Raw genomic sequence first — 18,806 nt, 5'->3', positions numbered from 1 at the left:
ATCAAAGACACAATAAACGTCATTCGTTATTAATGTCACTGTGTACTTAGCAAAGTAGGAAGGAGGGTAAATTAAGGACCAAGTGTAGCAATTTATCTTTATTTCAATTGTTGTTTCTTTTTTTTTTTTACCAGGTGAAGAAAAATACCTTTTTTTGTTCTGTATAATAAAATATGTTAGCTTTATTCATTTTATGAAGAAAAACAATAACAACAAGAAAAATAAAAACACATTTCTCTCCCTCTTTGTAAACCTGGAGAGTGTTTCTGCATGGGAAGCAAGTCCAACTAAGACAAAGTGTGAGGGAGGGAAGGGGCTTGCTCCGTCCGTGGTGAAGTTTCCCGTGGGTACAGATCTAGGATCAGCTTTCACTCCCTCAAACCTAACTTTAACTATTAGTGGGGAAAGTGCTAAACTGACCCCAGATCAGCATCTAGGGGCAACTTCACCCTACACCAGTAAAGGGGTTGGCGGAGGGAGGAATGAGGGGTGGTTGGAAAAAGGAAGGGGGGGGGGGCAGACATGATGATTATGACATATAAGATAAGGCCAGGAACATAGAAAAAACATGTTAGCAGGGCTAGCCTGATGCCAGATTTGTCTGTGCTGTTTTCAGCGTTGTAGAGCAGGGATAGCCTGATGCCAGATTTGTCTGTGCTGTTTTCAGCGTTGTAGAGCAGGGCTAGCCTGTTGCCAGATTTGTCTGTGCTGTTTTCAGCGTTGTAGAGCAGGGCTAGCCTGTTGCCAGATTTGTCTGTGCTGTTTTCAGCGTTGTAGAGCAGGGCTAGCCTGATGCCAGATTTGTCTGTGCTGTTTTCAGCGTTGTAGAGCAGGGCTAGCCTGTTGCCAGATTTGTCTGTGCTGTTTTCAGCGTTGTAGAGCAGGGCTAGCCTGATGCCAGATTTGTCTGTGCTGTTTTCAGCGTTGTAGAGCAGGGCTAGCCTGATGCCAGATTTGTCTGTGCTGTTTTCAGCGTTGTAGAGCAGGGCTAGCCTGATGCCAGACCTGTCTTTTGCTAAACTGGCGTGACAACGATGAGTGACAAGGAGTTGGCAAGACAACACAAACAGATCTGGGACCTATGCTAGAGCAGAGCTGCGGTGTTGAGGCAGTAGGAGGGTCTTGCGGGCGGTGGTAAGAGCAGGTAGGCTGGTGAGTGACCTCACATGTTAGGGGTCAAAGGTCACTCAGAGGTCACTCTCTCCGTAGAGTGCGGTGGAGAAGGACATGTAGTCGAGGGCACCGGGTATCGCGTCGGGGCCGGCGTAGGGAGCCATGCGGGCGATACAGTACTCTGCCTGGTCAGGAGGCAACTCACGACGAAGCTCATCGGCCAGGATGTAGTTCTGGTGTAGGGGAAACGAGAAGGTAAGAATAGTCCAGGGGTTCTCAAACCTTTGGGCTTGTTTGGCAAAAATATAATCTGAGTGGTTGGCCGTGGGCCAAACAAATAGACGTTATGTATTTATAAATAAAAAGGTAAACAATAGCTTTTTAGGCTCTTTAAAACAATAGGTTTTTAGTAAGCAATCATAAAATCACACAAATTGTAGCCATATAACTTGACACCTAACAACACATTGTAATTACCAGTATTAAAAATGTATACTGTTGTGGGACAGAAACTGCAACCAAGTTTCTATGTTTATAAGACTAATAACTTGAATATGTTTCAAATGACTTGACAATATGGGAAAGGTGTAACAATGTGTATTTTCAACAAGCAGCAAGTCACAGAAAGGTATCGGAATGTTCAGGAAAATATCAGGGAAGCTCATCAGGCAAAAAAACGGCTCTAGGCTTTTGGGGGAACCTAAGAAAGATTTGGCAGATGCCAAAGTAAGTAACTACTTAAAGGTGCAATAAGCAAAAATTGCTCTGTGATTTTCTGATTGCAAAAATTCTAATAGTTTGCCTAAATTTTTAGTTTATGTGACAAAACCAACACTCAGAATGTAGAGAATCATTGTACCATCTAAGCTGCTGTGAAATATATTTTCAATGACCAAAAATATAGTATTTTCAGCTGTTTGAAGCTGGTGGACAAAACCACAAGTAAGATGCAAAAATAAAACTTAAGAACGGGAAGCATAGAAATAGCAAACATAGAACAGATCTACCGCTTTTTAGACTTACTTTCAATGAGCTTTATGAATACATTTGATGGATTGATTGACCAACTGACTGATACTGACTTACTATTATGCCAACCTCAGTGTGGAAATATATATAAAATGGAGGAAAATCTGTTTTTTGACTGTACTGAGCCTTTAAAAACTGCAAACATTTGCCTCTACCTTATGGCAAAATTGTGTAGAATTTGCATTCAACTTGCTTTCAAACTGCAACATTTTCTCTTTGCCCCATGGCAAAATGTGTAGATTTGCAGAAAATGTACTCTACAACTCTCCGCTGTCAAGATTTAGATTTTGGCCCCCAAAAAGGCTAGGGCCGGCCCTGACTATGTGTGTGTGTGTATGGATGTGGGTACACAGACCCACAAGCCACTGTGGCCCCTCATGATGAGTTAAGATTTTTTTTGTGGCTCCCACCCCTATCAAAGTTGCCCATCCCTGGTCTAGTTGGAGTACCTTGTCCCCAGCTAGGACCTTGAAGGAGGCCATGACCTGGTCAGCGGTGTCTGTGTCGGCCGTCTCCCGGGACATGAAGTCTATGAAGGCCTGGAACGTGACCACGCCCACTCGGTTGGGATCCACGATGCTCATGATGCGAGAGAATTCCGCTTCACCCTATTGGACAGGAGCCACGAACACTGTTACCATGGGGACCATTGTGGGGCCCATTGGGCTCTGGTCAAAAGTTGTGCACTATGTACGGCCATTTGAGACGTAGCCTGGTTTCCAGATCTGTTTGTGCCGTCTTGCCCACTATGGTCATTGTATGACAGCACAAACAGATGTGACAGGGACCAGGCTATAAAGACAGTACACAAACTAGAATGTTTATACAGTAATATACTGTTAATCAGAGACAAGAGGCGATTTTCTGGTTTACAACCCATGTGATCATGATTGGTGGACCTTTTGTTTTCCAATTCAATGCAGACAAGTGAACAGTTGTTACCTTTCCACAAATGACTACAAGGCAGACTAAACACATTTTGATACGTTTATAAGTAACCATCGGAGGATACTTGACTGAGGGAGGAATTGGAGCGGATGTTTCGGCTTTACCATGTTGTAGCCGAGGGAGATAAGGCAGGTTTTGAAGTCTTCAGCTTCCATCATCCCTGTTTTCTTCTACAGGTATCAGAGAGGGACAAACAGTACGGAGGAGGAACGAACGAGGAAGAAGATTGAAAAGTGGTGGAGGAGGAGGTATTGAGGGGGAAATAGAGGAGAGGGATGTCACACGACATTACGAAAGGAAAATTGGAGGAAGGATAGTAAGAGGGGGTAGAAGAAGAATCAGAAGAATAAAGGTAAGGGGGTGTAGAGGGGAGTAGAGGGGAGTTAGAGGGAGTTACAGGGGAGTAGAGAGAGGTAGAGGGAGGTAGAGGGGGTTAGAGAGAGGTAGAGGGGAGGTAGAGGGAGGTAGAGGGGGTTAGAGGGGGTTAAAGGGTGGTAGAGGGGAGGTAGAGGGGGTTAGAGAGAGGTAGAGGGGGTTAGAGGGGAGTAGAGGGGATGGTAGAGAGAGGTCGAGGGGGGTAGAGGGGGGGTTAGAGGGGGAGTAGAGAGAGGTAGAGGGAGGGTAGAGGGGAGGTAGAGGGGTTAGAGGGGGTTAGAGGGGGTTAGAGGGGTTAGAGGGTGTTAGAGGGGGTTAGAGGGAGGTAGAGGGGAGGTAGAGGGGAGGTGGAGGGGAGGTAGAGAGGAGTAGAGGGGAGGTAGAGGGGGTTAGAGGGGAGTAGAGGGAGGTCGAGGGGAGGTAGAGGGGGTTAGAGAGAGGTAGAGGGGAGGTAGAGGGGGTTAGAGGGGAGTAGAGGGTGTTAGAGGGAGGTAGAGGGGAGTAGAGGAAGGTAGAGGGAGGTAGAGGGAGGTAAGAGGTAGAGGAAGGTAGAGGGAGGGGTGAGAGGGAGAGTAGAGGGAGGTAGAGGGAGGTAGAGGAGGTAGAGGGGTGAGGGGTAGAGGGAGGTAGAGGGAGGTAGAGGGAGGTAGAGGGAGTAGAGGGAGGTAGAGGGAGGTAGAGGGAGGTAGAGGGAGGTAGAGGGAGGTAGAGGGAGGTAGAGGGAGGTAGAGGGAGGTAGAGGGGAGGTAGAGGGGAGTAGAGGGGAGGTAGAGGGGAGTAGAGGGGAGGTAGAGGGAAGTAGAGGGGAGGTAGAGGGGGGTTAGAGGGGTTAGAGGGAGGTAGAAGGAGGTAGAGGGAGGTAGGGGCGGTAGGGGGAGGTAGGGGCGGTAGAGGGGAGTAGAGGGGAGTAGAGAGAGGTAGAGGGGAGTAGAGGGAGGGAGAGGGGAGTAGAGAGAGGTAGAGGGGAGTAGAGAGAGGGAGAGGGGAGAAGAGAGAGGGAGAGGGGAGTAGAGAGAGGTAGAGGGACGTAGAGGGGAGTAGAGAGACGTAGAGGGAGTAGAGAGAGGTAGAGAGGTAGAGGGGAGTAGAGGGGGTTAGAGGGGAGTAGAGGGGGTTAGAGGGGAGTAGAGGGGAGTAGAGAGAGGTAGAGGGAGGTAGAGGGGAGTAGAGGGGGGTAGAGGGGAGTAGAGGGGAGTAGAGAGAGGTAGAGGGGAGTAGAGAGAGGTAGAGGGGAGTAGAGAGAGGTAGAGGGGAGAAGAGAGAGGGAGAGGGGAGTAGAGAGAGGGAGAGGGGAGTAGAGAGAGGTAGAGGGGAGTAGAGAGAGGTAGAGGGGAGTAGAGGGAGGGAGAGGGGAGTAGAGAGAGGTAGAGGGAGGTAGAGGGGAGTAGAGAGACGTAGAGGGAGTAGAGAGAGGTCGAGAGGTAGAGGGGAGCAGAGAGAGGTAGAGGGGAGTAGAGGGGAGTAGAGAGAGGTAGAGGGGAGTAGAGGGAGGTAGAGGGGAGTAGAGGGGGGTAGAGGGGAGTAGAGAGAGGTAGAGGTAGAGGGGAGTAGAGGGGGTTAGAGGGAGGTGGAGGGGAATAGAGGGGGTAGAGGGAGGTGGAGGGGAATAGAGGGGTAGAAGGAGGTAGGAGGTAGAGGGGGTTAGAGGGGAGTAGAGAGAGGTAGAGGTAGAGGGGGTTAAGGGGGAGTAGAGGGAGGTAGAGGGGGGTAGAGGGAGGTAGAGGGAGGTGGAGGGGAATAGAGGGAGGTGAGAGGGGAATAGAGGGGGTAGAAGGAGATGGAGGGGAATAGAGGGGTAGAGGGAGGTAGAGGGGAATAGAGGGAGGTAGAGGGGAATAGAGGGAGGTAGAGGGGAATAGAGGGAGGTAGAGGGGGTTAGAGGGGAGTAGAGGGAGGTAGAGGTAGAGGGGGTAGAGGTAGAGGGGGTTAAGGGGAGGTAGAGGGGGTTAGAGGGGGTTAAGGGGGAGGTAGAGGGGGTAGAGGGGGTTAGAGGGAGGTGGAGGGGAATAGAGGGGGTATAGGGAGGTAGAGGGGTAGAGGGGGTAGGGGAGGTAGAGGGGAGTAGAAGGAGGTAGAGGGGGTTAGAGGGGGGTAGGAGGGAGTTAAGGGGAGGTAGAGGGGAATAGAGGGGGGGTAGAGGGAGGTAGAGAGAGGTAGAGAGGTAGAGAGGAGTAGAGGGGGGTTAGAGGGGTGGTTAGAGGGGTTTAAGCGGAGGTAGAGGGGAGTAGAGGGGGGTTAAAGGGGGTTAGAGGGGTAGAGGTAGAGGGGGTAGAGGTAGAGGCGAGTAGAGGGGGGTAGAGGGGGGTAGAGGTAGAGATGGTTAAGGGGGGGTAGAGGTAGAGGGGGGTAGAGAAAGAAAGAGAACAAAACAAACCAACATCGTTAACCTCAGTACCTGTGCATCGTTGGCTATATCGAAGCCCAGGCTGATCAGGCAGGCCTTGAACTCCTCAGCCCCCAGAGTGCCTGAGTGGTCCTGGGGTGCCAGGTGGGGGGGCCAACCAGGTGTGCCAGGTGAGTGGGGGGCCAATCAGGTGTGCCAGGTACCAAAGGCCAGGTGAGTGTGGGCCAGGTGCATGTGAAGTGGGGGTGGGCAGGAGGAGCAGGTGGATAGGAGAGGGTGGGTCATGCAGAGGGTGAGGGGGATGGTTGATAAGAGGTAGGGGTTAGAGGGGATGGTTGATAAGGGGTAGGGGATAGAGGGGATGGTTGATAAGGGGTAGGGGTTAGAGGGGATGGTTGATAAGGGTTAGGGGATAGAGGGGGATGGTTGATAAGGGGTAGGGGATAGAGGGGATGGTTGATAAGGGTAGGGGTTAGAGGGGATGGTTGATAAGGGGTAGGGGATAGAGGGGATGGTTGATAAGGGTAGGGGGTAGAGGGGATGGTTGATAAGGGGTAGGGGATGGTTGATAAGGGGTAGGGGATGGTTGATAAGGGGATAGAGGGGATGGTTGATAAGGGGATAGAGGGGATGGTTGATAAGGGGATAGAGGGGATGGTTGATAAGGGTAGGGGATAGAGGGGATGGTTGATAAGGGGTAGGGGATAGAGGGATGGTTGATAAGGGGTAGGGGATGGTTGATAAGGGGTTGGGGGATGGTTGATAAGGGGTAGGGGATAGAGGGGATGGTTGATAAGGTGTTGGGGATAGAGGGGATGGTTGATAAGGGGTAGGGGATAGAGGGGATGGTTGATAAGGGGTTGGGGGATGGTTGATAAGGGGTAGGGGATAGAGGGGATGGTTGATAAGGTGTTGGGGGATAGAGGGGATGGTTGATAAGGGGTAGGGGATAGAGGGGATGGTTGATAAGGGGTTGGGGGATGGTTGATAAGGGGTAGGGGATAGAGGGGATGGTTGATAAGGGGTAGGAGGATGGTTGATAAGGGGTAGGGGATAGAGGGGATGGTTGATAAGGGTAGGGGATAGAGGGGATGGTTGATAAGGGGTAGGGGATGGTTGATAAGGGGTAGGGGATAGAGGGGATGGTTGATAAGGGGTAGGGGATAGAGGGGATGGTTGATAAGAGGTAGGGGTTAGAGGGGATGGTTGATAAGGTGTAGGGGATAGAGGGGATGGTTGATAAGGGGTAGGGGTTAGAGGGGATGGTTGATAAGGGGTAGGGGATAGAGGGGGATGGTTGATAAGGGGTAGGGGATAGAGGGGATGGTTGATAAGGGTAGGGGTTAGAGGGGATGGTTGATAAGGGTATGGGTTAGAGGGGATGGTTGATAAGGGGTAGGGGATAGAGGGGATGGTTGATAAGGGTAGGGGATAGAGGGGATGGTTGATAAGGGGTAGGGGATAGAGGGGATGGTTGATAAGGGGTAGGGGATAGAGGGGGATGGTTGATAAGGGGTAGGGGATAGAGGGGATGGTTGATAAGGGGTAGGGAATAGAGGGGATGGTTGATAAGGGGTAGGGGATAGAGGGGATGGTTGATAAGGGGTAGGGGATAGAGGGGATGGTTGATAAGGGGTAGGGAATAGAGGGGATGGTTGATAAGGGTAGGGGATAGAGGGGGATGGTTGATAAGGGGTAGGGGATAGAGGGGATGGTTGATAAGGGGTAGGGGATAGAGGGGATGGTTGATAAGGGGTAGGGGATAGAGGGGATGGTTGATAAGGGGTAGGGGATAGAGGGGATGGTTGATAAGGGGTAGGGGATAGAGGGGATGGTTGATAAGGGTAGGGGATAGAGGGGATGGTTGATAAGGGTAGGGGGTAGAGGGGGATGGTTGGTAGGGGATAGAGGGGATGGTTGATAAGGGGTAGGGGATGGTTGATAAGGGGTAGGGGATGGTTGATAAGGGGATAGAGGGGATGGTTGATAAGGGATAGAGGGGATGGTTGATAAGGGGATAGAGGGGATGGTTGATAAGGGGTAGGGGATAGAGGGGATGGTTGATAAGGGGTAGGGGATAGAGGGGATGGTTGATAAGGGGTAGGGGATAGAGGGGATGGTTGATAAGGGGTAGGGGATAGAGGGGATGGTTGATAAGGGGTAGGGAATAGAGGGGATGGTTGATAAGGGGTAGGGGATAGAGGGGATGGTTGATAAGGGGTAGGGGATAGAGGGGATGGTTGATAAGGGTAGGGGATAGAGGGGATGGTTGATAAGGGTAGGGGTTAGAGGGGATGGTTGATAAGGGTAGGGGAGAGGGGATGGTTGATAAGGGGTAGGGGATAGAGGGGATGGTTGATAAGGGTAGGGGATAGAGGGGATGGTTGATAAGGGTAGGGGATGGTTGATAAGGGGTTGGGGATGGTTGATAAGGGGTAGGGGATAGAGGGGATGGTTGATAAGGTGTTGGGGGATAGAGGGGATGGTTGATAAGGGGTAGGGGATAGAGGGGATGGTTGATAAGGGGTTGGGGGATGGTTGATAAGGGGTAGGGGATAGAGGGATGGTTGATAAGGGGTAGGGGGATGGTTGATAAGGGGTAGGGGATAGAGGGGATGGTTGATAAGGGGTAGGGGATAGAGGGGATGGTTGATAAGGGGTAGGGGATAGAGGGATGGTTGATAAGGGTAGGGTATAGAGGGGATGGTTGATAAGGGTAGGGGATAGAGGGGATGGTTGATAAGGGGTAGGGGATGGTTGATAAGGGGTAGGGGATAGAGGGGATGGTTGATAAGGGGTAGGGGATAGAGGGGATGGTTGATAAGGGTAGGGGATAGAGGGGATGGTTGATAAGGGGTAGGGGATAGAGGGGATGGTTGATAAGGGGTAGGGGATGGTTGATAAGGGTGGGGATAGGGGATGGTTGATAAGGGGTAGGGGATAGAGGGGATGGTTGATAAGGGTAGGGGATAGAGGGGATGGTTGATAAGGGTAGGGGATAGAGGGGATGGTTGATAAGGGGTAGGGGATAGAGGGGATGGTTGATAAGGTGTTGGGGGATAGAGGGGATGGTTGATAAGGTGTTGGGGGATAGAGGGGATGGTTGATAAGGTGTTGGGGGATAGAGGGGATGGTTGATAAGGGGTAGGGGATAGAGGGGATGGTTGATAAGGGGTAGGGGATAGAGGGGATGGTTGATAAGGGTAGGGGATAGAGGGGATGGTTGATAAGGGGTAGGGGATAGAGGGGATGGTTGATAAGTGGTAGAGGGGATGGTTGATAAGGGGTAGGGGATAGAGGGGATGGTTGATAAGGGGTAGGGGATGGTTGATAAGGGGTAGGGGATGGTTGATAAGGGGTTGGGGGATGGTTGATAAGGGGTAGGGGATAGAGGGGATGGTTGATAAGGGGTAGGGGATAGAGGGGATGGTTGATAAGGTGTTGGGGGATAGAGGGGATGGTTGATAAGGTGTTGGGGGATAGAGGGGATGGTTGATAAGGTGTTGGGGGATAGAGGGGATGGTTGATAAGGGGTAGGGGATAGAGGGGATGGTTGATAAGGGGTTGGGGGATGGTTGATAAGGGGTTGGAACCATGCACAAGAAGGGACAGAGAACACAACAGTGCCAAACATTAAGACCTGAGGTGAGGTGCTGTGACACACTGCTGTGGCTTAAGGAGGCATCCAGAGCTGTTAGGTGCAGTGTGGCCAAGCAGACTATAGTAGACAGTACGAGGTATCATTCATTTCACATCATATACAGTAACACAGTGTTTCACAAACTCGGTCCCGGGGACCCCATTTAGTTTTTTTGCCCTAGCACTATACAGGTGATTCAGCTGTCTAGGGTAAAAACCAAAACGTTCCCCCCTCCCTCTCGGTGTCCCTGGGACCGAGCTTGGGTACATAGCATCACATAGGTTTAATAACAATAGGGGTCTACAGTATTCAAACTGGGGTGGGGGGTCCGCAGAGGTACTGCAAGGGGTACGCAGAATTACTTTATTTTTACTTTAATTAAATGTTTTTTTAAATTAAATGTTATGAATAGGTTTATCACCAGTAACATCAGAATAAACAAAATGTTGAATGTACATATTTACAGTAGAAAGTATGACTTTATTTTATCCTGATGGAAATTACAGTCACTAATCAGGAGATGGAAATGGGACGTTTCGGTATGATGTGTGTGGGGTCCTTCCATTACGACTCGGAGAAACCATGCAGTTTATTAGGCTACAGATTCAATAGGGTCTTATCACAGGGTGGTGAAAGTGCTCAGTGATAATAAACTTTATTCTACTTATTGTGGTGATCATGACGATCGATGCTTGACTGCCGTTTGACAAAATGAAAAAATAATTCTCAACTCTTATCCGTAATAATTTCATCATGTAGAGTAGCCTACCCTCACACGAGTGGCGCAGCCGTCTAAGGCACTGCATCTCAGTGCTAAAGGGGTCACTAAAGACACACTACAGACCCTGGTTCGATCACGGGCCGTGATCAGGAGTTCCGTAGGGCGGCGCACAATTGGCTCAGCGTCGTCCGGGTTAGGGGAGGGTTTGGCAAGGGGGAAGGCCGTCATTGTAAATAAGAATTTGTTCTTAACGATATTCAGATCCATACTATTCAGTAGTAAGGCTAATATAAGTGTACTGTACGGTATATGTTAACTAAAACGGTCTAACCGCCCCACAGCACCTCTTCCTCCCTGTACGGTCTCTTCTCTGTGAAACTGACCCTGTCGAAGTGGTTGAAGGAGGCTCTGAACTCGTTCATCTGGTCCTGGCTGATGCCCTTGGCGTCCCGCGTCAGAATCTGGTTCTCGATCTCGTTGATGGTTCTGGCAATGGTGGTCAGGAGCTGCTCCCAGCCCACACGGATATGCTGCAAGGAGGACGAGAGAGAGAGAGGGAGAGGAGGAGAGAGGGAGAGAGAGGAGGAGAGAGGGAGAGGAGGAGGAGAGAGGGAGAGGAGGAGGAGAGAGGGAGGGAGAGGGAGGGAGGGAGAGGAGGAGAGAGAGAGGGAGGGAGAGGAGAGAGAGAGAGGGAGGGAGAGGAGAGAGAGGGAGGGAGAGGAGAGAGAGAGAGGGAGGGAGAGGAGGAGAGAGAGGGGAGGGAGAGGAGGAGAGAGAGAGAGGAGGCAAGAGGGAGGGAGAGGAGGAGAGAGGGAGGGAGAGGAGGAGAGAGAGAGGAGGGAGAGGAGAGAGGGAGAGGAGAGAGGGAGGGAGAGGAGAGAGGGAGAGGAGAGAGGGAGGGAGAGGAGAGAGGGAGAGGAGAGAGGGGGAGAGGAGGAGAGAGGGAGGGAGAGGAGAGAGGGAGAGGAGGAGAGAGGGAGGGGAGGAGGAGAGAGGGAGGGAGAGGAGGAGAGGAGGAGAGAGGGAGGGAGAGGAGGAGAGAGGGAGGGAGAGGAGGAGAAAGAGAGGGAGAGGAGGGAGAGAGAGGAGGAGAGAGAGAGGGAGGGAGATGGGGAGAGAGGGAGGGAGGGAGATGGGGAGAGAGGGAGGGAGAGAGAGAGAGGGAGGGAGAGAGGGAGGGAGAGGAGGAGAAAGAGAGGGAGAGGAGGAGAAAGAGAGGGAGAGGAGGAGAAAGAGAGGGAGAGGAGGGAGAGAGGGCGGGAGGGAGAGGGAGAGACAAAGGGAGGGAGGACGAGAGACAAAGGGAGGGGAGGACGAGAGAGGGGGAGGGAGGACGAGAGAGGGGGAGGGAGGACGAGAGAGGGGGAGGGAGGACGAGAGAGGGGGAGGGAGGACGAGAGAGGGGGAGGGAGAGGGAGGGAGAGAGAGAGAGAGGGAGGGAGAGAGAGGGAGGGAGAGAGAGGGAGGGAGAGAGGGGCAAAGGGAGGGAGGACGAGAGAGGGAGAGAGAGAGAAATAGATAGATAGGTAGAGAGAGAGGAAAGAGAGAGAGAGAGAGAAAATTTAATTGAAAGAAGTTGAGACAGATGAGACACCAAGAAGACTGAAGATGGTCGTCGTAAGATCAGATCATCTATTCTATACCACTTGTACCCTCTCTTGGGATCTGTAACGGTGATCAGTAAAGATCAACTTGTGCCCTCTCTTGGGATCTGTAACGGTGATCAGTAAAGATCAACTTGTACCCTCTCTTGGGATCTGTAACGGTGATCAGTAAAGATCAACTTGTACCCTCTCTTGGGAAGTGCTGTACTTCTATTTCTTCTCCTAATACAGTGGAACTTGTTGTCCATTACCTTCCATGATGTAGTTAATGTGCTTGTTGTGTAGTTGTGTGTCGTGTAGTCGTGTGTTACTTACAGTACATCCCTAGTGTAGTGTTGTGTAGTTGTGCGTTTCTTACCTCCATGGTATAGTTGGTGTGTTTGTTGTCGAAGATCAGAGCTTCCTGAATCAGCTGGTGGTCTCCCTCCAATTGGTCAATCTTTGGCTTGTAGTTGACTATGTTCTTCTCGTATTGGCGGAGGTGGGTCAGCTGATCCTCCAGGGTTCCGTGCATCTCGATAGAGATACGACCAATCTCCTGCAGAGAGAGAAACACAGGGAGGAGAGAGGAGAGTACATGAGGAGAGGCTGAGTCAACACCTACTGGAGAGAATGTTTCAATTAGATTGTGAATAGCAAACAGGCATGAGAACAAACAAAACTGGTTTTGAGGATGACGGGTGATAAGATTAAGAATGAAAGGGGTGATAAGATTAAGAATGACAGGGGTGATAAGATTAAGAATGACAGGGGTGATAAGATTAAGAATGACAGGGGTGATAAGATTAAGAATGACAGGGGTGATCAGATTAAGGACGACAGGGGTGATCAGATTAAGGACGACAGGGGTGATACAAATAACGATGACAAGGGTGATCAGAATAAGGATGACAGTGGAGATACAATTAAGGATGACAGGGGTGATACAATTTGTGGTGGGTCTGAATCCAAGCGTCTTGGACACTTAGGCCCAGGGCATTTCAAGACATTATGGTATTTTGATATTCAACTCTACCTATTCTGTCCAGTACAAACTCTACCTGTTCTGTTCTGTCCAGTACCGACTCTACCTGTTCTGTTCTGTCCAGTACCGACTCTACCTGTTCTGTTCTGTCCAGTACCGACTCTACCTGTTCTGTTCTGTCCAGTACCGACTCTACCTGTTCTGTTCTGTCCAGTACCGACTCTACCTGTTCTGTTCTGTCCAGTACCGACTCTACCTGCTCTGTTCTGTCCAGTGCCAACTCTACCTGCTCTGTTCTGTCCAGTGCCAACTCTACCTGCTCTGTTCTGTCCAGTGCCAACTCTACATATTCTGTCCAGTATCAACTCTACCTGTTCTGTTCTGTCCAGTACCAACTCTACCTGTTCTGTCCAGTACCAACTCTACCTGTTCTGTCCAGTACCAATTCTAACTGCTCTGTTCTGTCCAGTACCAACTCTACCTGCTCTGTTCTGTCCAGTACCAACTCTACCTGCTCTGTTCTGTCCAGTACCAACTCTACCTGCTCTGTTCTGTCCAGTACCAACTCTACCTGTACTGTTCTGTCCAGTACCAACTCTACCTGTTCTGTCTGTTCTGTCCAGTACCAACTCTACCTGTTCTGTCTGTTCTGTCCAGTACCAACTCTACCTGTTCTGTCTGTTCTGTCCAGTACCAACTCTACCTGCTCTGTTCTGTCCAGTACCAACTCTACCTGTTCTGTTCTGTCCAGTACCAACTCTACCTGTTCTGTTCTGTCCAGTACCAACTCTACCTGTTCTGTCTGTTCTGTCCAGTACCAACTCTACCTGTTCTGTCTGTTCTGTCCAGTACCAACTCTACCTGTTCTGTCTGTTCTGTCCAGTACCAACTCTACCTGTTCTGTCTGTTCTGTCCAGTACCAACTCTACCTGTTCTGTCTGTTCTGTCCAGTACCAACTCTACCTGTTCTGTTCTGTCCAGTACCAACTCTACATGTTCTGTCCAGTACCAACTCTACATGTTCTGTCCAGTACCAACTCTACCTGTTCTGTCTGTTCTGTCCAGTACCACCTCTACCTGTTCTGTCTGTTCTGTCCAGTACCAACTCTACCTGTTCTGTCTGTTCTGTCCAGTACCAACTCTACATGTTCTGTCCAGTACCAACTCTACCTGCTCTGTTCTGTCCAGTACCAACTCTACCTGCTCTGTTCTGTCCAGTACCAACTCTACCTGTTCTGTCTGTTCTGTCCAGTACCAACTCTACCTGTTCTGTCTGTTCTGTCCAGTACCAACTCTACCTGTTCTGTCTGTTCTGTCCAGTACCAACTCTACCTGTTCTGTCTGTTCTGTCCAGTACCAACTCTACCTGCTCTGTCTGTCCAGTACAAAGTCTACCTGTTCTGTTCTGTCCAGTACCGACTCTACCTGCTCTGTTCTGTCCAGTACCGACTCTACCTGCTCTGTTCTGTCCAGTACCGACTCTACCTGCTCTGTTCTGTCCAGTACCGACTCCACCTGTTCTGTCTGTCCTGTCCAGTACCGACTCTACCTGTTCTGACTGTTCTGTCCAGTACCGACTCTACCTGTTCTGTTCTGTCCAGTACCGACTCTACCTGCTCTGTTCTGTCCAGTATCGACTTTACCTGCTCTGTTCTGTCCAGTACCGACTCTACCTGCTCTGTTCTGTAAAGTACCGACTCTACCTGTTCTGTCTGTTTTGTCCAGTACCGACTCTACCTGTTCTGACTGTTCTGTCCAGTACCGACTCTACCTGTTCTGTCTGTTCTGTCCAGTACCGACTCTACCTGTTCTGTCTGTTCTGTCCAGTACCGACTCTACCTGCTCTGTCTGTTCTGTCCAGTACCGACTCTACCTGCTCTGTCTGTTCTGTCCAGTACCGACTCTACCTGCTCTGTCTGTTCTGTCCAGTACCGACTCTACCTGCTCTGTCTGTTCTGTCCAGTACCGACTCTACCTGTTCTGTCCAGTACCGACTCTACCTGTTCTGTCCAGTACCGACTCTACCTGCTCTGTCTGTTCTGTCCAGTACCGACTCTACCTGCTCGGTCTCTTCTGTCCAGTACCGACTCTACCTGCTCGGTCTCTTCTGTCCAGTACCGACTCTACCTGTTCTGTCCAGTACCGACTCTACCTGTTCTTTCCAGTACCAGACTCTACCTGTTCTGTCCAGTACCGACTCTACCTGTTCTGTTCTGTCCAGTACCAACTCTACCTGTTCTGTCCAGTACCAACTCTACCTGTTCTGTCCAGTACCAATTCTACCTGTTCTGTTCTGTCCAGTACCAACTCTACCTGCTCTGTTCTGTCCAGTGGCAACTCTACCTGCTCTGTTCTGTCCAGTGCCAACTCTATATATTCTGTCCAGTATCAACTCTACCTGTTCTGTTCTGTCCAGTACCAACTCTACCTGTTCTGTCCAATACCAACTCTACCTGTTCTGTCCAGTACCAACTCTACCTGTTCTGTCCAGTACCAACTCTACCTGTTCTGTCCAGTACCAACTCTACCTGTTCTGTCCAGTACCAACTCTACCTGCTCTGTCCAGTACCAACTCTACCTGCTCTGTCCAGTACCAACTCTACCTGCTCTGTTCTGTCCAGTACCAACTCTACCTGCTCTGTTCTGTCCAGTACCAACTCTACCTGCTCTGTTCTGTCCAGTACCAACTCTACCTGCTCTGTTCTGTCCAGTACCAACTCTACCTGCTCTGTTCTGTCCAGTACCAACTCTACCTGCTCTGTTCTGTCCAGTACCAACTCTACCTGTTCTGTTCTGTCCAGTACCAACTCTACCTGCTCTGTTCTGTCCAGTACCAACTCTACCTGCTCTGTTCTGTCCAGTACCAACTCTACCTGTTCTGTTCTGTCCAGTACCAACTCTACCTGTTCTGTTCTGTCCAGTACCAACTCTACCTGTTCTGTCCAGTACCGACTCTACCTGCTCTGTCTGTTCTGTCCAGTACCGACTCTACCTGCTCTGTCTGTTCTGTCCAGTACCGACTCTACCTGCTCTGTATGTTCTGTCCAGTACCGACTCTACCTGCTATGTCTGTTCTGTCCAGTACCGACTCTACCTGTTCTGTCCAGTACCAACTCTACCTGTTCTGTCCAGTACCAACTCTACCTGTTCTGTCTGTTCTGTCCAGTACCAACTCTACCTGCTCTGTCTGTTCTGTTCAGTACCAACTCTACCTGTTCTGTCCAGTACCAACTCTACCTGATCTGTTCTGTCCAGTACCAACTCTACCTGTTCTGTCTGTTCTGTCCAGTACCAACTCTACCTGCTCTGTCTGTTCTGTCCAGTACCAAATCTACCTGTTCTGTCCAGTACCAACTCTACCTGCTCTGTCTGTTCTGTCCAGTACCAACTCTACCTGTTCTGTCCAGTACCAACTCTACCTGATCTGTTCTGTCCAGTACCAACTCTACCTGCTCTGTCTGTTCTGTCCAGTACCAACTCTACCTGATCTGTTCTGTCCAGTACCAACTCTACCTGTTCTGTCTGTTCTGTCCAGTACCAACTCTACCTGCTCTGTTCTGTCCAGTACCAACCCTACCTGCTCTGTTCTGTCCAGTACCAACTCTACCTGTTCTGTCCAGTACCAACTCTACCTGTTCTGTCCAGTACCAACTCTACCTGTTCTGTCCAGTACCAACTCAACCTGTTCTGTCCAGTACCAACTCTACCTGTTCTGTCCAGTACCGACCCTACCTGTTCTGTCCAGTACCGACCCTACCTGTTCTGTCCAGTACCGACTCTACCTGTTCTGTCCAGTACCGACTCTACCTGTTCTGTCCAGTACCGACTCTACCTGTTCTGTCCAGTACCGACTCTACCTGTTCTGTCCAGTACCGACTCTACCTGTTCTGTTCTGTCCAGTACCGACTCTACCTGCTCTGTTCTGTCCAGTACCGACTCTACCTGCTCTGTCTGTTCTGTCCAGTACCGACTCTACCTGCTCTGTCTGTTCTGTCCAGTACCGACTCTACCTGCTCTGTTCTGTCCAGTACCGACTCTACCTGCTCTGTCTGTTCTGTCCAGTACCGACTCTACCTGCTCTGTCTGTTCTGTCCAGTACCGACTCTACCTGTTCTGTCTGTTCTGTCCAGTACCGACTCTACCTGCTCTGTTCTGTCCAGTACCGACTCTACCTGCTCTGTCTGTTCTGTCCAGTACCAACTCTACCTGCTCTGTTCTGTCCAGTACCAACTCTACCTGTTCTGTCCAGTACCAACTCTACATGTTCTGTCCAGTACCAACTCTACCTGTTCTGTTCTGTACAGTACCAACTCTACCTGTTCTGTTCTGTACAGTACCAACTCTACCTGTTCTGTTCTGTACAGTACCAACTCCACCTGTTCTGTTCTGTCCAGTACCAACTCTACCTGTTCTGTCCAGTACCAACTCTACCTGTTCTGTCCAGTACCAACTCTACCTGTTCTGTTCTGTCCAGTACCTACTCTACCTGTTCTGTTCTGTCCAGTACCTACTCTACCTGTTCTGTCTGTTCTGTCCAGTACCAACTCTACCTGTTCTGTCTGATCTGTCCAGTACCAACTCTACCTGCTCTGTTCTGTCCAGTACCAACTCTACCTGCTCTGTTCTGTCCAGTACCAACTCTACCTGCTCTGTTCTGTCCAGTACCAACTCTACCTGCTCTGTTCTGTCCAGTACCAACTCTACCTGTACTGTTCTGTCCAGTACCAACTCTACCTGTTCTGTCTGTTCTGTCCAGTACCAACTCTACCTGTTCTGTTCTGTCCAGTACCAACTCTACCTGTTCTGTCCAGTACCAACTCTACCTGTTCTGTCCAGTACCAACTCTACCTGTTCTGTTCTGTCCAGTACCAACTCTACCTGCTCTGTTCTGTCCAGTACCAACTCTACCTGCTCTGTTCTGTCCAGTACCAACTCTACCTGTTCTGTCTGTTCTGTCCAGTACCAACTCTACCTGTTCTGTCTGTTCTGTCCAGTACCAACTCTACCTGTTCTGTCTGTTCTGTCCAGTACCAACTCTACCTGCTCTGTTCTGTCCAGTACCAACTCTACCTGCTCTGTTCTGTCCAGTACCAACTCTACCTTCTCTGTACTGTCCTGTACCAAATCTACCTGTTCTGTTCTGTCCAGTACCAACTCTACCTGTTCTGTCTGTTCTGTCCAGTACCAACTCTACCTGTTCTGTCTGTTCTGTCCAGTACCAACTCTACCTGCTCTGTCTGTTCTGTCCAGTACCAACTCTACCTGCTCTGTTCTGTCCAGTACCAACTCTACCTGTTCTGTTCTGTCCAGTACCAACTCTACCTGTTCTGTCTGTTCTGTCCAGTACCAACTCTACCTGTTCTGTCTGTTCTGTCCAGCACCAACTCTACCTGTTCTGTCTGTTCTGTCCAGTACCAACTCTACCTGTTCTGTCTGTTCTGTCCAGTACCAACTCTACCTGTTCTGTCTGTTCTGTCCCGTACCAAATCTACCTGTTCTGTCCAGTACCAACTCTACCTGTTCTGTCCAGTACCAACTCGACCTGTTCTGTCCAGTACCAACTCTACCTGTTCTGTCCAGTACCAGACTCTACCTGTTCTGTCCAGTACCGACTCTACCTGTTCTGTTCTGTCCAGTACCAACTCTACCTGTTCTGTCCAGTACCAACTCTACCTGTTCTGTCCAGTACCAATTCTACCTGTTCTGTTCTGTCCAGTACCAACTCTACCTGCTCTGTTCTGTCCAGTGGCAACTCTACCTGCTCTGTTCTGTCCAGTACCAACTCTATATATTCTGTCCAGTATCAACTCTACCTGTTCTGTTCTGTCCAGTACCAACTCTACCTGTTCTGTCCAGTACCAACTCTACCTGTTCTGTCCAGTACCAACTCTACCTGTTCTGTCCAGTACCAACTCTACCTGTTCTGTCCAGTACCAACTCTACCTGTTCTGTCCAGTACCAACTCTACCTGCTCTGTCCAGTACCAACTCTACCTGCTCTGTCCAGTACCAACTCTACCTGCTCTGTTCTGTCCAGTACCAACTCTACCTGCTCTGTTCTGTCCAGTA

The 18,806-nt window shown here is 50.1% G+C and overlaps 1 protein-coding gene across 4 annotated transcripts in view; it reads right to left on the bottom strand.

Moving 5' to 3' along the window:
- Positions 1 to 83: 83 nt before the first annotated feature.
- LOC100380299 (actinin alpha 1) overlaps positions 84 to 18,806 on the bottom strand; it is a 208,600-nt gene continuing 189,877 nt past the window's right edge. Inside the window, exons 18-23 of one of the 4 annotated variants that reach the window (XM_045723308.1) lie at positions 12,133 to 12,312; positions 10,554 to 10,700; positions 5,861 to 5,941; positions 3,195 to 3,260; positions 2,592 to 2,750; positions 84 to 1,346 (exon numbers count right to left, since the gene is read on the bottom strand). In XM_045723308.1, coding sequence (XP_045579264.1) covers positions 1,188 to 1,346; positions 2,592 to 2,750; positions 3,195 to 3,260; positions 5,861 to 5,941; positions 10,554 to 10,700; positions 12,133 to 12,312 — 792 coding nt within the window. In that variant the 3' untranslated portion in view covers positions 84 to 1,187. 4 annotated transcript variants of the gene reach the window in all.

Source organism: Salmo salar, chromosome ssa09 (genome assembly GCF_905237065.1).
Source record: "Salmo salar chromosome ssa09, Ssal_v3.1, whole genome shotgun sequence".
Taxonomy (NCBI): Eukaryota; Metazoa; Chordata; class Actinopteri; order Salmoniformes; family Salmonidae; genus Salmo; species Salmo salar.
Note: the sequence above shows the minus strand (reverse complement) of the source record. Positions and strands in the feature narration are given on the sequence as shown.